The 23,912-nt window shown below is 35.4% G+C and overlaps 1 protein-coding gene across 2 annotated transcripts in view; it reads left to right on the forward strand.

Moving 5' to 3' along the window:
- Positions 1 to 23,912, forward strand: part of CC2D2A (coiled-coil and C2 domain containing 2A) — a 58,937-nt gene that overhangs the window by 20,704 nt on the left and 14,321 nt on the right. For both annotated transcript variants that reach the window (XM_068679940.1, XM_068679942.1), the window contains exons 12-26: positions 2,090 to 2,230; positions 2,625 to 2,781; positions 4,962 to 5,197; positions 6,085 to 6,262; positions 7,532 to 7,688; positions 8,720 to 8,867; positions 11,397 to 11,535; positions 12,184 to 12,387; positions 14,711 to 14,803; positions 16,759 to 16,850; positions 18,426 to 18,593; positions 20,053 to 20,158; positions 21,577 to 21,686; positions 21,808 to 21,904; positions 23,108 to 23,206. In XM_068679940.1, the coding sequence (XP_068536041.1) occupies positions 2,090 to 2,230; positions 2,625 to 2,781; positions 4,962 to 5,197; positions 6,085 to 6,262; positions 7,532 to 7,688; positions 8,720 to 8,867; positions 11,397 to 11,535; positions 12,184 to 12,387; positions 14,711 to 14,803; positions 16,759 to 16,850; positions 18,426 to 18,593; positions 20,053 to 20,158; positions 21,577 to 21,686; positions 21,808 to 21,904; positions 23,108 to 23,206 (2,125 nt within the window). The remainder of the gene's footprint in view (positions 1 to 2,089; positions 2,231 to 2,624; positions 2,782 to 4,961; positions 5,198 to 6,084; positions 6,263 to 7,531; positions 7,689 to 8,719; positions 8,868 to 11,396; positions 11,536 to 12,183; positions 12,388 to 14,710; positions 14,804 to 16,758; positions 16,851 to 18,425; positions 18,594 to 20,052; positions 20,159 to 21,576; positions 21,687 to 21,807; positions 21,905 to 23,107; positions 23,207 to 23,912) is intronic.

Here is a 23,912-nt window from a genome sequence, read left to right on the forward strand (position 1 = left end):
ACTCCCTCTAGTCCTCTATTCAAGTCATTTATGAAAACCTGTGTAACATCAGTAGTTTATAATACAATTAAAAAAACATCCAAATTCTATTCTCAACCTTGGAACCTGTGGGAGCTTACACTTACACATTCACTCACTGCTCTTGTTGGAGAGTTGCTTCTTCAGGTTTTCATCCTTCACGTATGCTGTCTTGTCAAGTATTGGTGTCTATGCAGGACATATTAGGCTATATCTATAAGGTGGTATTTCTACTGAAGGACAGTGTCTTCCTTCCATCAAAGGAGTAACTTTTATTAATGTTTTAACACATCTAGTGGAGGATTAGAAGGAGGAGGTGTGCAGTTGCCATGCAGGGCTTCAGAGACAGGAGTTGTCACCAGGGAAAGCATTAATAGTAATGAGAGGACTCACGGTGGAAGGGAGGTTCTTGGATTCTGGCACCAGCCCTAAGGCCTGCTTTGTTATCTTGGATATCTTAAGTGTTTTTCTAGGTTTTGTATACTTTAATTTAGTGTCATACTGTTACAACTCGGGAGAAACTTGGCTGAAATCAGTGGGATCAGTGTTGCATAAGTAATGTGAGATGAGCTTGGCTGGGATTACTCAAGGGCTTTTCATATCTATAATTCTTCTTGGCTACAACTCTGTTGTTGGAAGCTGTTACATATCAGGCTCAGATAGGCGCAAGAATTTTTACTGTCATGGTGTTTAATCCTAACTTGGATCATGTATGTGGGTAAAAACATCTGACCTGCCTTGTCTCTGTTTTAACATTGCATTTCCCTTATGGTCAATGTATCACACTCATGAGAAATGACAGATGTGAGGGAAGTGTAGCATGGAAAATAATATTTCTAATTACTTCCTCCACCCTCCAATAACATAATTGTTGTGTTCTCTTTGCTAAATATCAGAGCAGTAGTTTTCTAGTGGTTTGAGGAAGGAATGTCATCTAAATGCAGAAAACCTTTGTAAATTTGCAATTTCAGACCTTCTGTCCCTATTTGCTGAAGAGGAAATCAATGCATGCTGAGGATTTCAGGTTTCTAGCTCTTCTGGGTGATGTATTTCAGCAGAGGTGATTCTCTACTAAAAGGTCTTGCTTCCAAGTAGAATGCGTTGAATGAGTGTAATTACTGACCTGTGTGTTTCTCTTGCATTTAAACTTCTCATCTTGTAGCTTCTTTTGGCAAAGACAAAAAGGTTTTTAAGCTAAGTAATATTTAGACTGTTAGCTAATGAAGTGAAGAAGTTACTCATCTTACTTTCTGGAAACCCTATATTTCAGCTTTGTTTATTGTTTTTACTACTTCTGCTTGTGTTTTTAAATAATGTGTGATGTATTGCTTCTCTTATCTGTAATTTGATGTTCCTTTTTTCCATGCTCTGAATATTACAAGGAATAACATTTTTGTTTTCATCTTTCCTTTTTTTAAATAGCATTATTTTTACTAGACATGTTTAGCTACCAGGACAGTGCTGAAAGCTGTCTGTGTTGGTCATTAAAGGTGCTAATGAACATCTGTTTTACAAACAGATTAGTATTTCACATTTTGAGTCTCTAATTCTGAGGCAAAAGAGCCCTGCTAATTTTAAGTCCTTTCACAACCCTACAAAATTCTTGCATTACTTCATACTTTACTACATTACTTCATCTTCACAAGTTTTGTTTAGTGGAGCTAAAAGCATGTTAGGTTTAAAACATATTTTGTAATGCATGATTGTAATAACCATTACTTCATAGCAGCCGTGTCGGTTTCCTGGGCTGTTGTTTACGTGCATTGACTTTAAAATGTTTTAATGATGTACAGCTGTAATAAGCATTTCAGAAGACTTGGATCTCTAGAGAATGAACCGTAATTCAAGTCAGATTGTCTGAAATTCAAGAGACTAGAATACAGATAGTGAAGGAGACCAAATCCTGTCATCTTCAAGTTCATCTGGGTTTTATGTGCCTTGGATTTAAACCACTGCAGCCATCAATCAAATTGAAAACCACATCACTGTCTTTTGGTATCCCAACTTTTCACTGTATTGTTCCACTGAGTTATATAACTCTGACTTTGTACATACATATATATATTTCTAGGCAAACCAGAAGACTTCGTGATGCTGAACAAGAGAAAGACAGAATGTTGCTTAAAACTATTATAAAAGTTTGGAAACAAATGAAATCCCTCCGTGACTTTCAGAAGTTTACCAACACACCCATGAAGCTTTATTTGAGAAAGTATGTTTTGATAACTCTTTGTACTTCATTTGCCAGTAGGGGAGCTTTAATGAGATTAGTCAACTTGGGATATGAAGGGTGCAAACGTAAGGATTTGAGTAATATCTGGCACCGGTTGAGTCTGCCAGACTATGAGGAGGAAGGAAAGTTAAAATAAATAATTACTGTAACAGAAGGAAATTTCTGAAGTCTAATGAGTAAATAAAAAGTAATAATATTAATTTTGAATGGTAGCTATCTGCTGTCAACTATGTTAATATTTTTCAAAAGGATGTGCTTTTGCTATAGCAAATGCTAATTTTCCTATAAATTAATGGAAAAGTGGACGTATGCTGTATTTTATAAACTTAATTCTAACACATTAATACAACACATTTATACAATTGTTTTGAAGGGAAGAAGTTGATCAGAGGTCAGATGAAAAAGCATATGAGGCAGAAATCCAGGCTGAGATAAGTGAATTAATAGAAGAATACATGGAAGAATATGATAAGAAAATGGAGGAGTACAGAACTGAGCTAAAAGAGTGGAAATCCTGGAGGAAGGCACAGGTTTGTTTAAATCATTGTTTCACAAAAAGTACAATATTACTAAGTATATTCAAAGTTTGTCCTTGTAGTACAGAATAATCAATTTCAGGGTAGGCATGAATAAATTTTGTAATGTATTTGGATATAATCTGTCTACTTAGAATGTGTTAGTAAATTAATTATTAATTAACAAATCTGTTAGTTTTCTTTTAATGAAGCAGTTATCTTTCTGCTATTTATTTTCTTCAGTTCCCTTTTTTTTGTTAAGTTTAACTTTTGTGTTTGTGTGAGTGGTAAAGCTAAATAGTTATGGACTGTTTCTGATGAACAAGCAGTTGATGTCTCCTGTAAATTTATGTTCAGAAATGTCCCAAAACGGAAAAACACAGTCAATGTACTAACCTTTAACCTCTGAAAGGCTTTATTACTAATAATCTGGACTGCCATTAAGGTCCCAGTTGTGCTTCAAGAAGATATTGACAAACAGGAGCTAGAATAATACACTTCAGCAGGATGACCTTAGTGATATGGAATATGACCTTAGTGATGACCTTAGTGATATGGAATTCAGCAGGATGACCTAGCTTAGTGATATGTTTTAGTGGAGGACTTGTTAGTGTTAGGTCAGAGGTTGGACTCGATGATCTTGAGATCTCTTCCAACCTAGAAATTCTGTGATTCTGTGACCTTTGAAATAGCCTGTGGCAGTGCCAGAAAAATCATCAGAGAGTTGCTTCATCCTGCATGCCTCAGGATAATGGTTACTTGAATGTAATCACTGCACTGTTTAAACATTAGTCATTTTAGGTATCACAGCAAAATAAAGTTTAAAAAAAATCTTAAAATACAGTTTTCAAGAATCTAGTGCATCTGCTGATGCTTTTATAGAAAGTGTTTCATGTACATGCAGCAACTGTGGAAGACATGATGTTTGAGGAGAAGTTGATCTGCAGGTATTGGAAGTTCCTGTTAACAGAACGTAGGTAGGCATGTGACTCATGAGTATCATGCCAATTCATTTGTATGCTAAGATGAATAAACGTAAGGTTTAAAGTGAAGGTAGGTAGTTTGGGACATTGGTCCATATGGGAACTGTTGATCTACCTCTAACTATTATGCCTTCACAAATACCATGGTGCTCCAAAAGCATGTTCCATGTTCCATCCAAAGGTGCTCAAAGCATCTTCCTGCTGTGGTAATCACAAAGTAGTTGAGGTTACTGTGGCTATTCCCTTTTAGAGTGAAATATCATGCACAGACCTTCATTTCATGCCCAGAAGTACTTTCCTTTATTTTACTCAAAGTTCTTTGTTGGTTAATCACTGCTATTGGTGTCTCACTAGCAGAGAGTACATCAATCTATAGAAGACGGTAGAGGTAGAGGAGAGTAGATAAATTTTAAAAGAATTAGACAATCAAAAAAGTTAACAAAGTTAAGCCAAGAAAATATGTTTCTTAATAAAAATATGTTATCAAGTTGTTTGGCTAAGTACTTCTGTTAGAATAAAGTATGCTTTCCTCATCTCCTTCTGTTTTGCTAATGATGTCGTGGTTCATGAATGGTTGGTGCTTCCAAGTAAGATCTACACCCAAGTAATCTGTAAGAATTAAAATACAAAATACACTCAAGTAAGCTGTAAGTCTGCAGAAGGAGGAACTTGTTTTCAGTTGTCTACTGAAACTACTGAAAACCATGTTGTATGTTGTTTGTTTATTTTTGTGTTTGGCATAAAGGAAGGGATGGGATCATTCTGGTCCTGATAAAGACACTGCTAAGCTAAAAAGTCTGTAGCACATGTGGATTCACTTTGTCCATGTATGCAGACAATACATCTTGAAGAACTGTAGCTACTGGTTGAGTAATCTTCCATCAGTCCTAAGAGAATGCACATGGTAACTCTGAATGAGGAATCAGCTGCTAGCCAAAATGTTCAATAAACAGTTGCTTTGTAAGTTGGTTGGGAAGGTTAAATAAATGTTTTGTTTGAAGCACATCATATTCTTGAAGCCTATCAATGGAATGCGTTGCTGAATTCTCAGTCTCAAGCAGTCCTATAAAATGAGGAAAAAATCTACTCTTTCAATGTCAATTTTCAAAATTGTACAGTCATAACCCGTACCCATTTATCACTTGTAAGTGAAGAGAACAAGGGAAAAAAGCTGTACTGATTGAAATAGTGCGTTGTTATTTTTATATACAGAAGTCCAGAAAGAAAAAGAAGAAAAAAGACCTTCAAGAAGAAAAAGATTCAGTAGAAGATTGTGATCTTGGCGAGGAACCTGTAAAGCCTATCCCACCTAAAATGGTCAATAACCTGGAAATAGAACAGCAGGTTAGAGAAAAAGCTGACAACCTCAGAAGGAAACCTGGAGAGCCTGCTTTAATTCCTGAACTAGTCCTGTCAGGCAGCATAACTCCAAGTGAGCTGTGTCCTCGGTAAGATAAATGTTGTAATTATTTTGTTGTAACACACTTCTGTTGTGATCTTCTGTTATTTATGGTTTGATTCTTACCTGCACAACTTCAAAAGTGTGCACTCACCATTCTTAGTAATAGAATGTTAAACTTCTGCTTCTGAAGCTGACATAACTTAATTCTTTTTCAAGTCACATGTAACCTTGTATGTACTGGACTTGGAGAATGCATAACTACACATTCACTATAGACCATCTTGAGCATATTCATAGGACAGCAGTATATGTAAAGAAACTTCTTAGGGTGAAATCTGGGCCACTTCTGGTGGTACTGCTCTAGCTAGCTAGTTCTTTGCACCAAGTGGTATAGTCAACAAAGAAAGGGAAAATAAAGAAATCATAGTTAACTGGAGATTTCGCTGTGGATAAAGTCAATACTCTTTTGTGTTACTTCCCACACTTACACACACAATTTAATGTACATTTAGCAAATTTGAGTCATGCAGAAACTCCCTTTCATCTTTACTTAGCAAATAGCCTCATCAAAGAATAGTGCTTGACTGTTCTATTCCCAATGACTGAAATCTTAAGAATCTTAACACAGTGTATCACTTCCTGTATCTTGGTGGAAGGGAATAGAAAGAAATTTTGTTTCCCTAAATAGTTCCTTTCATATGGAGGTGGATGTGTTGAACTGTTTTTAAATAATTTTATATTCATGAGAAGATAAAAATAGCTGCTAAATAATTCTTAATTCTTAAGTCACTCCTATATAGTGACATTTTTAGAATAACATCTTTAGTTGTTTGACCTTTGTTTCCTATTGCGGAATCAGATTCTTATTAAAAGTAACCAAAAATTACAAATGTTATTAAAACTGATATGACCACTTGTTTAACATATTTGCAGGGCAGAGGTTTTGCGACGAGAAGACGTGAAGAAACGCTCAGTATTTATAAAAGTCCTTTTCAACTCCAAGGAAGTATCGAGGACCGTTACCCGACCAATAAGCTCAGATTTCAGAGTGCACTTTGGACAGATTTTCAATTTACAAATATTCAACTGGCCAGAGAGTTTGAAGTTACAGGTAAATAATGATTTATCATAGTATTTTGTAAAAAAGATAATGTGAAATGTGGTTCCTCCCAGAATGCTTATATTTTGCTTTACATTGGCGTTGTAAAGACTGAAAAACCTGTGAAGGACCCTGTACAAACTATCTTATACCCCTTCCTTGCTTCTGTATTTGCAAACTTTCAACATTGCTGCTACATCTCTGGTACTTGTGTTAAGATTTTATTTTACTGATACTGCTTTCATTTATTCTTAAAGTTCTAACATATGCACATTTTACAAATAATATACATGCCTATAACAAGCCTATAACAGAACTACAAGCAGCATGGGGGTGACTATTTAATTGAGATGTGATTAATTTTTTTAGTAGGGCAGCCTCTTAATTTTAGAATAACTGGTTTATATCGCAGATAAACTTGCCAGAATACTCTTCTTAAAACATTCTTGTCCACAGAGTAATAGCATCATAATGTTTGTTGGGAGAGAGAGGAAAGAAATTTAGTGCTAGTAATTTCCATTGTTGCACTGTTGATCAGATCAAGTGCAGTAAGCCCAAAAGGGAGAAAAAAAAATCAAAAAAAAAATCTAAATTAATGAATGAATGACAAATTTACAGAGCTAATAAGATAAATTTTTGGGAGGAAAACGTGATCATGATCCTGCTTCTCCTGTTAGCTACTTTTCCTGTTAGATGACACAGATAGCTCAGAGGAGGGTGTACGCCCCTCAACCTGCTCCATTTACAAAACATGTAACTGAAAGTCACAAGAAATAGCATCTGCTTTCATTATAAACACTTGAACAGGGGCTAAGAGGAGAAGTTGCTTAAATCACTTTGTGCCTGAAACTAGCTGGGCACGAGGAAAGCAGCAGGCTGTACTGCCAGAACTGGGACTGTGCCTTGCAGTCTTTCATGGGAATGGGGAATTAGTGAGCCAGAATCCCTCCAGCATCTTCACAGACACCAGTCACTGTGACAAGCAGTTGCATGTTGTACTCTTTAAAGCCTAAAGTTTGTCATACCATTCTAATATAGCTGTATTAGAAGGGTGAGGGGGATTTACTTTTAAGAACTCAGACTGAGCTGCTAGTAGGTGAACTGTCTGCTAATTAGATATTTTAAAAAGGAAATCAATATAATTGCTTTAAATTAATTATTTCTTAAGTCATCTTAAAACCATTAGTCCAAATACCCTACAATATGCTTTCAAATTCTTATCAATACATTGTGAAGAACTAATTTTTTTTTTTAACTGTCTGTTACCATGGATTTTTCTAGATCTATGAAACAACGGGTATGAGCAGTACCACCTTGTTGGCTGAAGTGTTCATACCTGTACCTGAGACTACAGTTCTGACAGGCAGCGCTCCTATGGAAGAAATAGAGTTCAGCAGCAATCAGCGTGTGGTGCTGGACCACGAAGGAGTTGGGAGTGGTAAGGACTCTAAATTCAATGCTTCAGTGCTTTTTATTTTCCTGAAACCATGTAGAAGTAACAGGCTGGCATAAGTTTCAGAGTAAATTCAATTAACAACAATGAGTATATTTAGTAGTGGGCTTATAGTGTTACTGGAGCTCTACTAACTATAGAAGTCATGAGTTTTGTTTTTTGTTGTTTTTTGTTCTTTTGTTTTGTACTTTATCAGGGCTCTGATAGTGCAGAGTAAGCAGATGGTATTAATCAGTATAGTTCCAGTGATTTTAACATTTCAAACCACTGAAGAACTGGCTGTATAAATGCATATGCAGACTAATTTTTTGTCTTCATCTTTGTTTTGATGAAATTTTGTCAAAAATTTTATCCCTGGGACTTCAAAACAGAAAAATAAAATGAGAGAGAGATAGGGAAAGGAGAACAAGAATAATATATTGTAGCATACAGAATTTTTAAGTCTATATAATGTTTGAATTGCATTATGAGGTAACTGATTTGCATGAGTTTTCAGTATGTAAAATACAGATAGAGCAGAACAGATAAAAAGTTGATGAGGAAGATAATGTGGAACAAAAATCATTACAACACATTTCCTGTGTAAATGTCATTGACCATGATGACTGTATATCCAGTTGTGTATCACAGCTTTAAGACCGACTTTTCAATCATGCATAATTCTGACTCTGATTTTCTGTCTCATTAGCAATATGCAGAATCTGAAAATTACTGGAAATGTTAAATAGTATGCTCCTGTGAAGGGAAAAAAAAGTCTTGGCATAGCCTTTAAGATGTAGCTTTTCTTTTTTGTCCCAAATGGAAAACTTTTTTTAGTTGGAATGGAATCTTTTACTTCTGTTGTAGAGCAAAGTCCTTCCCTGCAGCATGCAGCAGAGTCAGCTTGTTTCATGTAACCTGTCCATTTATATTAAAGGAGTAATTTGACTACTTACTTTTGGGAAGCATTTTTAAAGTGGATTAGACACTGTGCTTGAATGGAAAAATATACTAATTTGTTTTTTCCCCCCTGATAGATGTGTCATTTTCCTTTGAAGCTGATGGCAGCAACCAAATGACTTTAATGACCTCTGGGAAAATATCCAATAGTGTCTCCTGGGCAGTTGGAGAAAAAGGAATCCCCCTAATTCCTCCAGTATCTCAGCAAACCACAGGCATTCCAAGGTAATATGATACGAATTCTTAGTGATTCCTGGGAAAGTGATTATACTGGTATTTAAAAGAGTAGATGACTTCCATAATCAAGAATTGTCATACTGTTTTTCCTTACGTTTAGATACTTTATTTTGCATTTTAACCCTCTGCAGATATCTTAGAGTATACACTTTTCATAAACTTAGAATTTCTAATGAAAATCTTTTAGTACATTATTTATTATTTATAAGCAATATTGAAGTTAAACAGAGCTCAAGCTGATTAATTCATTTTTATGGTACTCTAATAGAAGACATAGGTACGGTCCAGATTTTGCTTTATATTGGCAAGGAACTTTTCTGTAATTGTTTTGCTAAGAACAGAAGCTTCATCTTTTTCTTATCCAAAGTGCATATGGGAAGTGCTACTGGGACATATGCTTTTTTGTTACCTTTTCTGTAACTAATGACAAAAATTACAGTATGAAAACATTAGAAGCGTGTATGGGACCTTGATGCTGTTTGTGAATTGAGAAGTAAAAAACTCAGATCTGTGACATCATTCCGAGATACTATTCTTTAATGATTATTTGTCCATCAGAAGCCTGTTGAGCCAAATAAATTAATATATCATTCCATTAAAAAAAGATCTAATTTGTCCTGTGACTGCACGTTGGACATTGTAGATCATTTGTCCATTTGTCACTTTTGTGTAATTCCAGTAAAGTCAAAGTCTGCTTTTGTAATGACCTCAGGTAACTTCACTGTAAAGTCTTAAGAGTTTCCCCATACTTACTAAATTGAGCCAGTACTTCTTCCAGCTGATTGGATTCATTGGATTTTTATTTATTTAGAGACAAAATATTGGCACACACATCACCCTTTTACTATTTTTGTCTCCAGCTGCAGCCGTTCGAGTAATTTGCTGATCAGCATAGGAGTAACTTGCTGACTTCAATGAGGCTAGAACAGCATCAGATAAAAACATAAGGATGCAAATCCCAAAGGTTAACTTCAGACTCAGGAGACTAATCTTACAGTAGTCTCTTGCTGTAGCAAATGGAAAAATGGGGAATTCCAAAAGGGTGTCCAATGTAAAACTCTTCTTTGAATCGCCCTCTAGAGATGAACAACCATCTGTGACTTTCTGTTGTCTATTGTGAAAGCCCGAGACAAGATTTTTATGCCTAAACTTAGTCTTTTCCCATGAGCTTTTCAGCATAACTCTGATTCCATATGTGTTTGTTCAAGACTGCCTAAAGTTACCGCCTTGATATCACTACTTTATCTGCTGCTCCAGTAACTGCTGGATATGTTGCCTGGTTCTAATCAAGCTTGAGAAATATCCAGAAGTTCTTAAAGCTTTCTTGAAAATACTCAGATTCTAAGTAGAGAACAGACCCCTAAGGAGAGAAGGGGCACCATCCACAGTCTGTGGTACACGGGTAATGAAATTGCATATTCAGGCCAGCAAATCATTGCACAAATGTCCTCCTGACCACCTACCATAATTTGACTGCTGTGAATACAAATAAGTGAGAACATCCAAAGGATAAGGAATGGGACTAGGAGCTGGGCCTCCCAGGGTTTCAGGGCTGCTATGGAAGACAGAAGAAGCCAAGAGTGAACCAGCACAGTTCACTCAGTGCCAACCAGCACGCAGTCCTACAGGATCCAAACATAACAGGCACAGCAGGGCACTGGCAGCAGTTCCAGACAGGGTGAGAGGATGAGTCAGGTCCAGAGTCCATCCAGAAACAGTACCCAGGAGACAGACTGAAGACAGGACTTAAGACATAGCTCAAGTAAGGATCTGGGAAATTCCTCCCAGTATGTATTGTTAAAACTATAATTTGCTTTCTGTGAGGCAATTTAACATAAAAATCGTACTTTTAATAATCAGAAACATGGGGTATAGTGTAGGTGTACGATAAATGTTCGAATCAATAAGCACTTAATTCATGGAAGGCGTGCAAAACCTTGTTTTCTCTTGGTAGGAACATGGTCAAATTCAGTGTTTCGGAGAAGTCTGTAACTGTATGTTTTCTGCAATGAGAAAGCTTGCATAAGAGTTCCCTTTCAGCAGTTCCTTCGTATTTCCCCCAGCTTTCCTTTGCAATTCATCATTCCTCTGTTACATAACTGCAATTTGGAGAGATGCTTGTGTTGTAAGAAGAATCATAGAAGCCAGGCAGGTTTTAGAGAGGTTAACTTCTTCCATATAACAGCTGTATGAAGAGAGTGGTTTGGTTTGGTTTTGTTTTTAAATTAACTTAAGTTCAGCCCACAGTTTTGCAGTGCGCTGACAGAAAGAATGGATTCATTTTGAGGGCAAAAATGGCATAAGGGTGGAAAAGAGCAGAGAGGGGGCAGATGGCAATATTTCCTGCAACAAAAGGTTTGTACTGAGAATTGTGTAGTGGAATTTATTTTCCATGTTACAGATTTTTATTTATTTATTTATTTTTTTCCAAAATTGTTTGAATTTCTTTTATGTTGCTACAACAAATCTCTTTTTGGCAGAACCATCTGCTATCAGTTCTTTCTATTGTCTCTTTAGTGCTTTAAAAACTATTGATGCTATTGCATCCATTGGCACATCAGGCTTAAATGACATGAAGAAACTAGCCAAGTGGGCAGCAGAAGCAAAACTTGATCCAAATGACCCAAACAATGCAGCTCTGATGCAGATGATTATGGTAAGTGTTATTTTCGGAGCTGTAGGGCTAATGGAGCTGTGTTTTATCACGGATATGCTTGGGTGAGTATTAAGAAGTAAGTGTCTATTAAAAAATAAGATTTATTAATCCATTAGTTCAGTAGTATTCTAGTGGTAAAAAAAAAAAAAAAAGGTATTAGGGAATATGCAAACTGATTAGATTACGTATTAAAAAATCACAGGTTTGAATTTCTTTTTTTCCTTAAAATTCAGGCTTATTCCCAGTGGACTCCTATGGTATTAAATAGGAAGATGCTCATTAGTGATGTCTGCACAAAGTAGTTTGTTGTTGGGACTTTTCTATACATCAAATTGAGAAGCTATTCAGATAGCTGAAGTTACATAAAAGAATCACATTTTTCTGCTCTTCAATGTTTTGTTTATGTTTAGGGGAGATAGAATACACTTAAGAATACGGTAAAATTCAATGTTCTCATGCGCTTTGCTCAACATGAATCTGCTTTAAAACATTTAATGTTTCAATCTCAATTTGATCCATTTTAACTGCTTCTGCTTAAAATGAACTAAAATGAACATTCTTGCAATGTGCCGTTAAGACTTAACAAAAATTACTTTGTAGACTTCTCTTCCTTGGTATGAAAAGTTTAATAATTTTTATCTAATTTAGGTTGCCACTAGTGGCGAGGCACATGTTCCTGATTTCTTCAGATTGGAACAGTTGCAGCAAGAATTTAATTTTGTTTCTGATGAAGAATTTAATAGATCAAAGAGATTCCGACTCTTGCAGCTCAGAAACGAGGAGGTGGCAGAGTTCCGAAACTACAAGCAAGTCCCTTTGCATGAACGAGAAATCAGTGAGAAACTATTCCAGGTAGATTGTTATCTGAAATTATTTGGAGTGCATCCTCTAGTAAAACATCATATTTCCTTTCTAGTTGTGCTGATAATATTTGACTTGCAGTAAAGTCAGTTAGTCCCATCAAGAACGTACAGCTTTGCTGACATTTAAAAAAAAAAAAAATAGAATTTTTCCATCAGCCTTTTCTGATGTTATTTTAGTATAATTAAGGTAGCTTCCCCACAAGGAAACAGTTATGCAACTATGCCATGGAAGTGGAAAAATACAACACAGCAGCTGCTATAGATGTGAATTTTCTAAGAGATTTTTTTATAGATGATTTAAAATACAGAGGGTAATGCAAAGATAATTCAGGCTTAGACTTATTAACTTTTGAACATTTTCTGTGATGAGTGGTAGGAGGAATGACACTAATGAGTATTAAAACCTTTTAGTGTTTTACTACAGCCTATGTTATTTCTATTTCTGTACAATATTCTAGTTAGCTTACCCAGTCCTTGTCTGTTAATTACCCTACTGAAGTGCAATGTGTGCATTTGTTATTTGGTTCATACTTCAGTTATATTCAATTCCACTCTTACTGTTAAGTCACACATTCTTTTGTTCTTTAGCAATTTGTGTATTTAAGGAGCATTTCAGTGTGTTCATTGCCTTCTCAGGATCAGAATCATGTCAGATTTTGGCAACTACTGCTTTATGCCTTGCATAAATTTCTTTGAGCAATTCCTTCCTTCCATTCCTTTTGGGTTATATCTTTTTAAAAGATACTTATTAACTCAGATCTGGCTTTTCATAGTAAACATTTATCCTTTTCAAGTATTAGATTAGTTTTTTTATCTGCTATCAAAGATGTACCAGAGCTTTAAATATATGCTTTTGATCCAGTTGATTTTATGGACTAACTTTGTTCATTTCATGTTATCAGCCAAAAAAACACAGTTTAAGAAATGTTTTTTTCTGTTTTGTTTGTTTGTTTGTTTCTTTCTTTCTTTCTTTCTTTTTCTTTTCTTTTCCTCCTTCCATTAAGGGTAACTTGGATAAACCCACAATTGCTTGTTCCCAGTTCATGTTACAAGACATGGTCTTCAAAACTAAGTTTAAAAGTGGTATTTTTCATAGTTGGTTTACTAGCTATTTGGCAAAGAAATCAGAAAACTCATAGAATTGTGGAAATATTGTTTGGAAAACATTGTCTGGAGGTGAAATGGTTTCCTGCTTTCCTGAGATCCTGCTTTCCACTGAAGTGATGGGGCTATTGTCAGAACTAGGTGAGGCCAGCTATGTGGTTTGTCTGGCCAAGTCTTGAAAAGTAGGAGATTACACACCCATTCTGGATAACCTGTTTCAGTCCTGCACTGCCTTTCCAGTGATTGATTTATTTTTTGGTTTGTTTTTTCATGTCCAACCCAAACCTTCCAAGTTGTTCCTAATGGCCGTTCTCCCTTGTGATATTGTCTGGCACTACAAAGAGTTTGGCTCTGTCTTCTCTGTAACTGTCCCTCAGCTAGGTGTGGGCAGATAATGGATTGCCCATTAATCTTTTCCTCACCAGACTAAGCTGAATCTCTTGTCCAGTGCAAGAAAGACACTGAAATACTGGACCAAGAGCTTCAGCAAAGAACTCCCAGAAGGTCTACACGGCAACCAGTATTCATTTCAGCCCATCAGTTGGGTTACAGGCTTTTTTCTTTCTTTTTTTTTTTTTTAATCAAACATCAGGCAAAGCAAAATCTCCACACTCTGGATGCTTAAACAGTGCATCCACTTTCTCCCTGTGCAACTAGTGACTTTATTATACTATTAAATTACTTTATTTCTTGAATGCAAATTCAAAATAGCTCAGTAATAGTTTCTCACAAAATTACCTACAAGTAAGTATAGGCTCATCTGGTGTTAGACACTAAGAAAACTAGTTATGTTTTAAAATGCAGTTCAAATATCAGGTCGTCTTCCATGAATAACATACCACTCCTTTTTATAAAGGATTCATCCTGTTGCAGCTGCAGCAACACAAACCAATTCCAGTAGAAATGGAATTTCAGTTTACAACAGCAGGTCAGAGTCCTGCTTTAAAAAGAAGAGAGGGAAATAAAGTTATTCGTAGTAATTTAAACCACATGAACCTGAACTTAATGGAATTCTTTTCTCTATTCAGGGAAGTTGTGCAGTGCTGTTGCTGTGTACATTAGCATTAAAAACAGTTTTATGAACTTCTGACATCTGTTTTGGTTTACTTTGATCCATACATTAATATTAATGAAATATTTACAATTTTTCTTGTATGTAGTAAAGCATTGGCTATATATCAAATCACAGACTCTAGTAAATATTTTAGGACTATGAGAAAAGACTACATGAGAGGAATGTGATTGACAGCAAACATTACCTAGATGCACGCAGAGCAGTTGTTGCCAACTATCTACAAAAGGTAAGTGGCAAAATATGCGGATCCATCATATTTCTCTAAGCCGTTTGTTGCTGCTGCACTTGGATGCTTGGTTTCCAGGCATACTAAAAAATGATTCAGCACTAAACTTGACCTACAGATGTTTTTATAATTCCAAGTTAGGCCTGAAACAGGTCTAATAAAACAAGTAGAGGTTTGTAAATGACTGATAAAATGTTATTTGAAAAGATGTATTTCCTCAAAAAGATGCATTATAGAAAATGACCACAAAAACAGATTTTTCGAGGAGTACTATAAATCCTTTTCTGGTCCAGTGTCCCAGAGATCTGTACTGTTGTGTCCCAAGTATTCACTGATTTCCTTCTCCCCATTTTCCTTCTTGTAAGTTGTGTTACTAAGAATTTATCTCCATGAAAGTGTTCCTAACCACTGTTAAAAATCGTTTAATGTGATACACAAAAAGTCTTGTCCTGCAGCCAAAGGTAGCAGGCATATGCACATTACCTTCATTGTTGCATTAGAGTAATATTCCCTTACCTTGGTTTATTTATTTATTTGTTAATGTTAGCGTGGCGTTTTCTTTAATCCTTGGTGTGTGTGTGTGACACACACATTGGTTGAATATGGAATAAAAGTTAGCAATTTTGGAGTATTTTGGCAAGTAACAAATGAGAAACATGTCTGCCAGTTTATTACTAGTACTGGAAATATTAAAGGTAGATAAAATCCCAGCCAGCCAGCAAAACATCTGGGATGATTATTAGGTTGATATGATGTAGGACAAAACAACTTGCTTGTTAGCAGTAACATTTTGTAAAAGAATTAAAGACAATGGAGAATATTTGAATCCTCCAGGCAAGTCTTGGTAAGTACCAAAACCCAGATTCAGTATGATAATATCAAAAACTATTTTGAACAGATCTATCACATCTGTGTCAGCCCTATATGCTTTGCATAATATTCATGTGCATATTCAAACATACAGTTTATGCAGTGCGCTGAATTATAATACAGAGTTAAATACCTTATGGTATTTAACTGCTTGTCACTCTTGTACAGGAAATAAAAGTAGTCTTTTTTAAAAATAACACTTGGATATTTTACACTTCTATAAATTGTCAGATGTGCTTGAAAATTAGATTGCTCACATCAGGGCTGCAATTCATTTCACTCTGAAATGTCATCTTTATATGATTATCACCTCAGCACAGTGAAAGATTTCATAACTTAAATGAAAACTTTTACAAATAATGAAAGGAGATGTATGGTAGAAAACTTTGTTATTGCTCTTCTGCAGCTGATCTTGTAATAGAACAGCATATATAAAGGCATCACTAGCCTGAGTAGTAGACAAAAAAGAAATATTAAAAAAAAAGACAATGCTCTCAGTCAGTCTGCTTCTATACTTCTATATAGCTGTTGAGAGAAGAGGGAAGTCTTTCATCAGTCTGTGACCCCACAGAAATGAAACAATCCAAGGATTTTTAAACATTTGTTTTAAATCATGGTGTTAGTAACACAGGCCTTGCTGATTGTCCTGCAGTCCAAAGCATTGCCTTTAGTCCCTGTAGTTAATACTATATACATTTCTGTACAGTCTTTTCTGTAACTTCATTTAGATGCCCAAAAGAAATATCTGTCAGGATCATTTATTGTAGTGATTGTTTCTGATGGTGGGCTGTAATTAGATAAGACTTGATTTTCTGTTCTTGTGATGTATGTTTTCATATGTTTACATCTGGCTAGCTTATATGTTTCTAGAAAATCATTGTATTCATAAAATAAATTTATATTATGTTCCAAATAAATATCTGGTGGAAAGAACATTGATACGACATATAAAAGAGGGATAAAATGAAGAATCTATATTTGAAGTTTTTTGTTTGTGTTTAATAGACAAAATGCAAGTGTTTGCAGTGGTTTGGGATTAGAAGTGTAATTTTGTCTCTTCTCCCTCCCTTTCTCCCCATTCACAGGTTCGAGAATCGGTAATAAACCGTTTCCTAGTAGCAAAACACCATTTCCTTCTCTCTGATCTTGTCAATGAAGAGGAGATTCCTAGCCTGGGGTAAGGCAGTTATCTTTATTGATTCTAAGTTAATTTGTGTAAATTTGTCTCTGATCCTTTTTTGCAAATTGTACTGATGTGAGCAGCCAAGGAGATGTTGTGTTCAGTGTAATATATTGTTTTCCTGTCACCATAAACCCCTCTGGCAGTGTAGACAGAGCATTGATACACAAAGCACATAAAAACTTTTTTGAGGAAAACAGCTAAGTTTGCTAGAAATAACGTGATAACATGTAAATAACTTTTAGCATGGTATATTTGCATGATTCTGTTTACCTTACATTTCATCTGTTTCTGTATGCTGTTGCTTAATATCTATGCTGTTTACTTTCAGAAATGTTTCTGATCTGGGAAGTATTTTCTCTTCTTTTGTACAGTTATTATTTGTTTTATTCCTTATGTACCTTCTTTGAATTTTTGTTCCAAATCTTGTACTTCTTGATTTTGACATTTGAGTCATCACCACATAGATGATTCTTAATTAGTGTTGCTCACTGAAAATCTGTGTAAGTAAACAGGTTGTGAATGGTAGATATTTTTCTTTCTTTTAAAAGAAATTTGCTTATCTTCATTCTAAGTGTGACACACTTGAAGTACAGCTAACACTTTCTGAGTCAATGGTATAAATCTAAACAGTCCCATCTGCTGGAGATACAGAGACTTGCTCTCTTAAACAAGATTCATCCTGGTTTTCAGTTTGTTTTCACATCTCAGAATGGGAAAAATCCAGTTGAGACTATAATCAGCTTTTGAAATTGTTTAAGATTAAATGCTTGGTTTGTTTGTGTTTTTTTTTATCATGAATACAGATTCAAATTGGATACAATTTGCTAATTAATATAGTTAGTGAATTTAAAATAACACCATTAAGGTATCTACTTAGTGAGATTTCAGTAACTCAGATTTATCTTAAAAGTAATTAAAGGGGTTATTTGTATTTTATATATAAGGAAGTAATGCTATTGGCTATCAGTTTTTAAAGTAGATTTTGGAATGTCTTCTGTCACCAAGGTATTTTTGCAGTTAATATCACTGATATGCAAAAATATGTATCTTTTTTATTCTTTTCCTGTTTTTTTCCTTTGGTTCTGCTTTGCCTTGGGTTATAAGTTCTGAGGGTCCAGGGTATGTTGTGGCATATTTATTCTTCCTTTCTATAGCCTATTGTTTATTGTACATAGCTGTGTAATTAGCTGTGTAATTGTACATAGCTGTGTAATCTCTTAACGTATTTCATAGAGAGGTTGTAATCTACTAGATCCTTTGTTTATAGCACTGTAGTTATAGATCTATCTTGAGTTGTCTTATTTAAATGTTAGGTATTTTTTTGGGGGGGAGGGAGGGAAGAAAATAAAAATATTTTGCACATTGAAATTAGAATTTATGAAAGATAAGACAACTGGATTGCATAGTACTAAATGGTAATAACATTTTGACATTTCATAGAGGTTTGTATGACACTAGCAGTGTGTATTTCCTTTTTCTGTTAGTGCATAACTAGCATGTGTGTCATGGAGACACTGGAATTCTGGATTCTGTGCAAAAATGACTGAATGTCTGTTTTCTGATTATTAGTATTTTGGGACTTGGCCTCTTTAAACTGGCAGAACCAAAACGACCATTAAAGCCAAGAAGAAAAGAAAGGAAGAAGGTCACAGCACAGAATTTATCAGATGGAGACATAAAACTGTTGGTGAACGTCATTAGAGCTTTTGATATTCCAGTGAGAAAACCAGTGATGAGGTATGTTTAAATGCTTGTTTTCAATCCAGATTCATACTGGAGTTTCAACTGTTTTAAGGATAGCTGAAACAACTGATGTTGAAATTCAGTCGTGTGTTGTTTTGATCCTCATGTTAAAAGCATGTATAGATTTATCTTGTTATTTAATAATAAAAAATGCTATTCTCAAAGCTTTTAGAATAATATAACCATTTATTAATACCTGATAAATTCAAAAAGTTTTTTATTAACTACGCATCTGCTTGAGGAAAAAGCTGCCTGGAAGATAACTTGTAGCTTTGACAACATTATAACAATGTTAATATTGGATTAATTACATCTTAAACAAGCCTTCTAGTTATACTCAAGGCGATTTAAATTCATAATATCTTAAATATAAAAAAATACATATATATTACAAAATTCCAGTTATTCCTACTGTATCTCCTGAGGGTTGCCTGTTGGCCTTCTCAAGCACTCTGTGAACTGGACATTTAAGGGAATGGAGTGAGCCTTATTTGGCTTTTACTAACTTTGAAGGTGAGATCTTCAGGCATATTAAGGCAATGCCTGTGCTGCACGATGCTGTGTCCTGAGCAGTCTGGTGCACTTTCATAAGTGGTGTATTACAGCAGCATTCTCGCTCTTGCTCTTCCAAAATGAATATACATTACATTTAAATCGGAGATATCTTCGTCCTGCTAGCATCTTCTGCTTGTTTTAGTTATTGTTTAAATGAAAAAGAAAAAGTTCTATTGGATTTTTGTAAATAAGTTCAAATGGAGAAAGAAGCAATTCATATAAGAAATATGTTGACAGGAAGGAAAAGATGAGAATTTGAATTTACTGTCAGTAGAACAAAAATAGCTGAAAACCCTCCCAATATTTTGGATAATCTGATATCTTATTTTGAGCTGCTTTTTCTGTGAATAGTTTTCCTTTTATAATATCTACCGTTGCTTAGTACTGAAAAAGTTATTTGGAAACATTATAAAAATAAGCATATTTATCATTTATTTTATTTCACTGATGAGTTGCTGACAGTGTAATCTTCATGTGGGTTTAATTTCATCAGAGAGGCTTTGCCTAGATACCATGAAGTCTACACAGTTCATGAATTCTTTGGGGATTCATCTCCTTAAACTGAAAAGGCTGTGTCTCAAGAGATTGTCCAGGGGGAGTTTTAAAAAAATAAATAAAATAAAAATCTGGGGTCTATAAATTCTTCAGAAGGAAGAGCCTCAAGGCACACAGCACTTTTGCAATGAGGCTTACAAGAGCAATACACTTGCTACCCCACTCTCGCATGTTTTTTCTTGTTATTTGACTGAGAAGTTATCCTTCCTAGGTTAAAGTCATAACATAAAGATACCAGAAGCATTTTGAGAACTTTGTGTGGTTAATGTATGATGTGAAGGATTCATATTTGATAATAGGTTCTCTGTCTTTTCATGATGATGTTGTCTGTTTCCTCTCATAGCAAACCTCAACAGCCATCCAAATCTTCAAGGTCATTTAACGAGATGTTTGCAGCCTCTCCATCAGCCCAGAGCCCAACTGATAGTGTAGATTGGGCATTTGACCAGGTATGTTGTAAAACTCATGAAAATTATAGCAATTATTTGTTAACATGAAATAATGAGCATTCTCCCTTTTCACATACATATCAGAAAGATATCTTACTAGTAACATTAGCTTGCCCACTCCTGGATCTCCAAAAAAGATAGTTGAGCTGCAAAAGATTCAGAGAAGGATGATAAAGATGTCAGAAATCTAGACTGGCTACTGCGCAGTGAAAAATGTTTGGATTTTTCTGCCAAAATGGCAGTCACTGGGAGTAAGGGAGAAGGAAGAATATGATAGAGAAACATAAAACAATGAGTGATATGGATAACAGTTGACTGTTCACTGGTTCGTTCAGTAGTATGAGGGGTCATCAAACTAAGCAGGTAGAAGCTACGTTCAAAAAAGAAGCTTGTAATTCTTGATACGGCAGTTCCTATGTGCTCAGAGAAGTTGCCTGTATATATTGTGGACAAAAGCGATTTGCTTGCATTGAAGTGGACATTGGACAATTATTTGGAAGAATGATCTATTGGGAGTTGTCAAAGAGAAAAATTGTTACAGGCTTAGGAAAGTCCCTCGGTCTGAAGACAGCTGAAGCCTGGAAGAGTAACAGGAGAAAATATAGGCACCTGCTGCTGTGTTCTTACTCTTCTGTATGACTGTTTGTGGCCATTTTCACAGTCTGAATTTTGGGCCTTGTGCTCTCTGTCTAAACCAGCAGAGCCTTTCTTCTGACTGATACTGAAACTACATTTGCTTGCTATTGAAAACTAAGTTCAGCATCCTTCTGAATGAAGATGGAAATCCACTGGGTTTGGGTTTTTGTTTGTTCTGGGTATTTTTGTGTGGTGGTGGTGTATGGAAGGGTTGTTTATTTGTTTAGGATTTCCTTCAAAATTATAGCTTCTTGAAATGTAGAAATGGTTCTGACATGAGCGTTTGAATGCTAATGAAATGCTCTGTTAATGCATTTTTAATTACGTTAGGGGTTTGCTGTGTCTAGTAAAAGTTAATTATCTGCAACAGAGACCATTTTCAGAGACAGCCAGGGTTGTAGCAGTAGGATTCTTGGATTACAGATAAGAGAATACAAGGGCACTGGTGACTGGATCACCTGTTTCCATTTCATTCTTTGGTTAGTTAGCCAGGAGTTTTTACAGACTGGGGGGAAAATGTGGCTTTCCTAGTGTATACAATATATGACATATTCTGGGTACACATCACCTTTTTGAAATGTTAACACACAAAACAAAAAAGCTTTGTAAATGCTTAGAGAAGCTTGAGCTATATTAAAAGTGTTTGTCTGGACTGGACCAGTGTGACCTTCATGAAGCATATGCTTATTTTCCTTAAATACATGAAAATATGCAATTTAGTATGTTCTGATGAGGCATTTTATAGAGGCCTGTTTTCTTTCTTTTGGTATCTTTTTTTACAGGTTTTAGTCCGTCCTTTTGTAGAAGTTTCTTTTCAGCGAACAGTCTGCCGGACAACAACAGCAGAAGGTCCAAACCCCAACTGGAATGAGGAACTTGAGCTTCCATTTAGGTATAGCAATATGAAACCAAATTATTTCTGAGTAGTAAGAAATCAGTTTGAGGATACAGATCTATTCAATTTCTCCAGTTCTATTCAAATCACAGTTTTTTGTGTTTATTCAAAATTTCAGAGCTCCTAATGGTGACTACAGCACCCACAGTTTGCAGTCAGTGAAGGATGAAGTGTTCATTAATGTTTTTGATGAAGTACTTCATGATGTTACAGAGGTGAGTTCATAATTGAAAGTCAGTGTGCTTTACAGAATATTGTGAACTTTTTTGAAATTGTCAGAATAAGACTTCTCAGTGTAATAGTTGTCCTGGTTTTGGCTCACCGTCCTGAGCCTCTCTTTTCTCTACCTTGTCATTTTTTACTGTTATGTCTAGTCAATATTGCAATACTGTTCAAAGGAGCAGTCTTTACAATGTTAACCTTTGTACAAATTAAGGTTGTAGTATATAGTCTGCTACTAGAGTTCAACATGTCTATGTAATCTTTTACTGATATTTAATGATACTTGAGGTAATAAAATTGAGAGGCAACACATGAATAGCAGTCTGAATTCTACTCCTATACTTAATCAGCTTCTTTTTTTTTTTTTTTTTACACTAAATTCCAGGTGACTTATCCCAGTTCCCGTATTCTTTTATTAACCTTTTTATGCTCTGTCTTACCCTGTTTTACAAGCTGTTTGGTGAAAAGTAGGCTCTTTGTGTTGGCATAAGTCCTTTCCCTGTTCAAGTCAGTGAACGCTTTCCCAGTTAACTCAGTATGCATAAAAATAGCAGCCCTCAGTATTCTTGAAAATATAACCAAAAAGTAAATAATGCACACATTTCACTGAGAACAGAATTCTGCCCTCAGAACTGAAATGGTATTTGATGAAGCAAAAAGAAGAAAAAAAGTCACAGTCTTAAAACTCAGATGTCACTCAAGCATTTGGAGAAATCTTCTGGTTTTTAAGCTTGTAGGCTGATCATGCTAGATTTGGAAATCACTGAGGCAATACATGTGAAAAGAACGCTTCCATTCCACAGCTATTAGATTTTCATACAATTTTACCTTCAAAGGCTTTTTTTAAATTCGAGTAAAACATTTTATGAGAAGACGAGCACTTAATTTACTTAGTCTGGGAAGACTCCTGTAGATTCTTTGTCAGATTTTTGAGATCTCCATCACAAGTCATACAGGACTTGCACCCTGAAATGCAAGCACATCATGTCAAGGACCATGACATTTTTCTTCAGCACCTGGCGTGCTTGAAAAGCATGCAGAATAATTGTCATAGTAGTAATTGAACTTACATTTAGAGTAAGTTAAATGATAAAAATCCTGTATTGTTTTAATAATTGTCTTCATGAAACCATTGATTGAATTTAAATAAAATGAAATTGTCTTACAAATTCTTATGTTGGCCAACTTCTTAATAGGATGATTGTGACAGAAGAAGTGGTATCCACACTTGTGTTGAGAGACGCTGGCTGGGATGTGTTAAAATTCCATTTACTACCATATATTTTCAAGCAAAGGTAAGCATCAATAACTTGGAGGATATCTCCTAAAATAAAAGATGGAGAGTGGGAAGGAATTAGGGTTAGGATAGTCAGATTTAATTATGTTCTCTGTACTTCTCAGTCTATTTTTATGGAACTGCCTAAAAATATCTTTGAAAGTGCTGTCCTTTGTCACATTTGGTGTGTATTTGTTAGTAAGTTCAACATTTCAAAGGGAGAAAAGATAGACAAGCATACTTGTGCACTAATAACACAGCCTGGTTTCCTTCAGTAATGAAGTTAACACAGATTCTTTAGGTGGTTTTGACAGTGGCTTTTGAGATTTCCGATACTGCATTACTTAGATAGGTGTTAAAGAAATTTGACCTGACTCTTTTTCCAGACCTCTGATGAATCACCATGTTTTCACCTTTGCCTTTCCCAGTCCCTTCTTTCCTCTGTATTTAGAATACTTCAAGAGAGGCTTTCTTTAGGAGATATCAGCACTTAGTCATGGGAGTGTTAGGATAACATGCATTTCTTCATAGAGGACAGGCTTTTTAAAATTATTTTATTTGTCCAGCCACCCATCCTGAACTTAGATTAAAGCAGCTAATTTTTCACATCAATAGCCTTTTTGTTTCATAATCCTGCTTTAGAATTCTTGCTCTGCAGGGCAGTAGCTTTCATGTGTAGATCAAGCTGTCATGTCTCAAGTCTCAGTTGCTTACTTCATGAAGAT

The sequence above is a fragment of the Anas acuta genome, chromosome 4 (assembly GCF_963932015.1).
Source record: "Anas acuta chromosome 4, bAnaAcu1.1, whole genome shotgun sequence".
Taxonomy (NCBI): domain Eukaryota; kingdom Metazoa; phylum Chordata; class Aves; order Anseriformes; family Anatidae; genus Anas; species Anas acuta.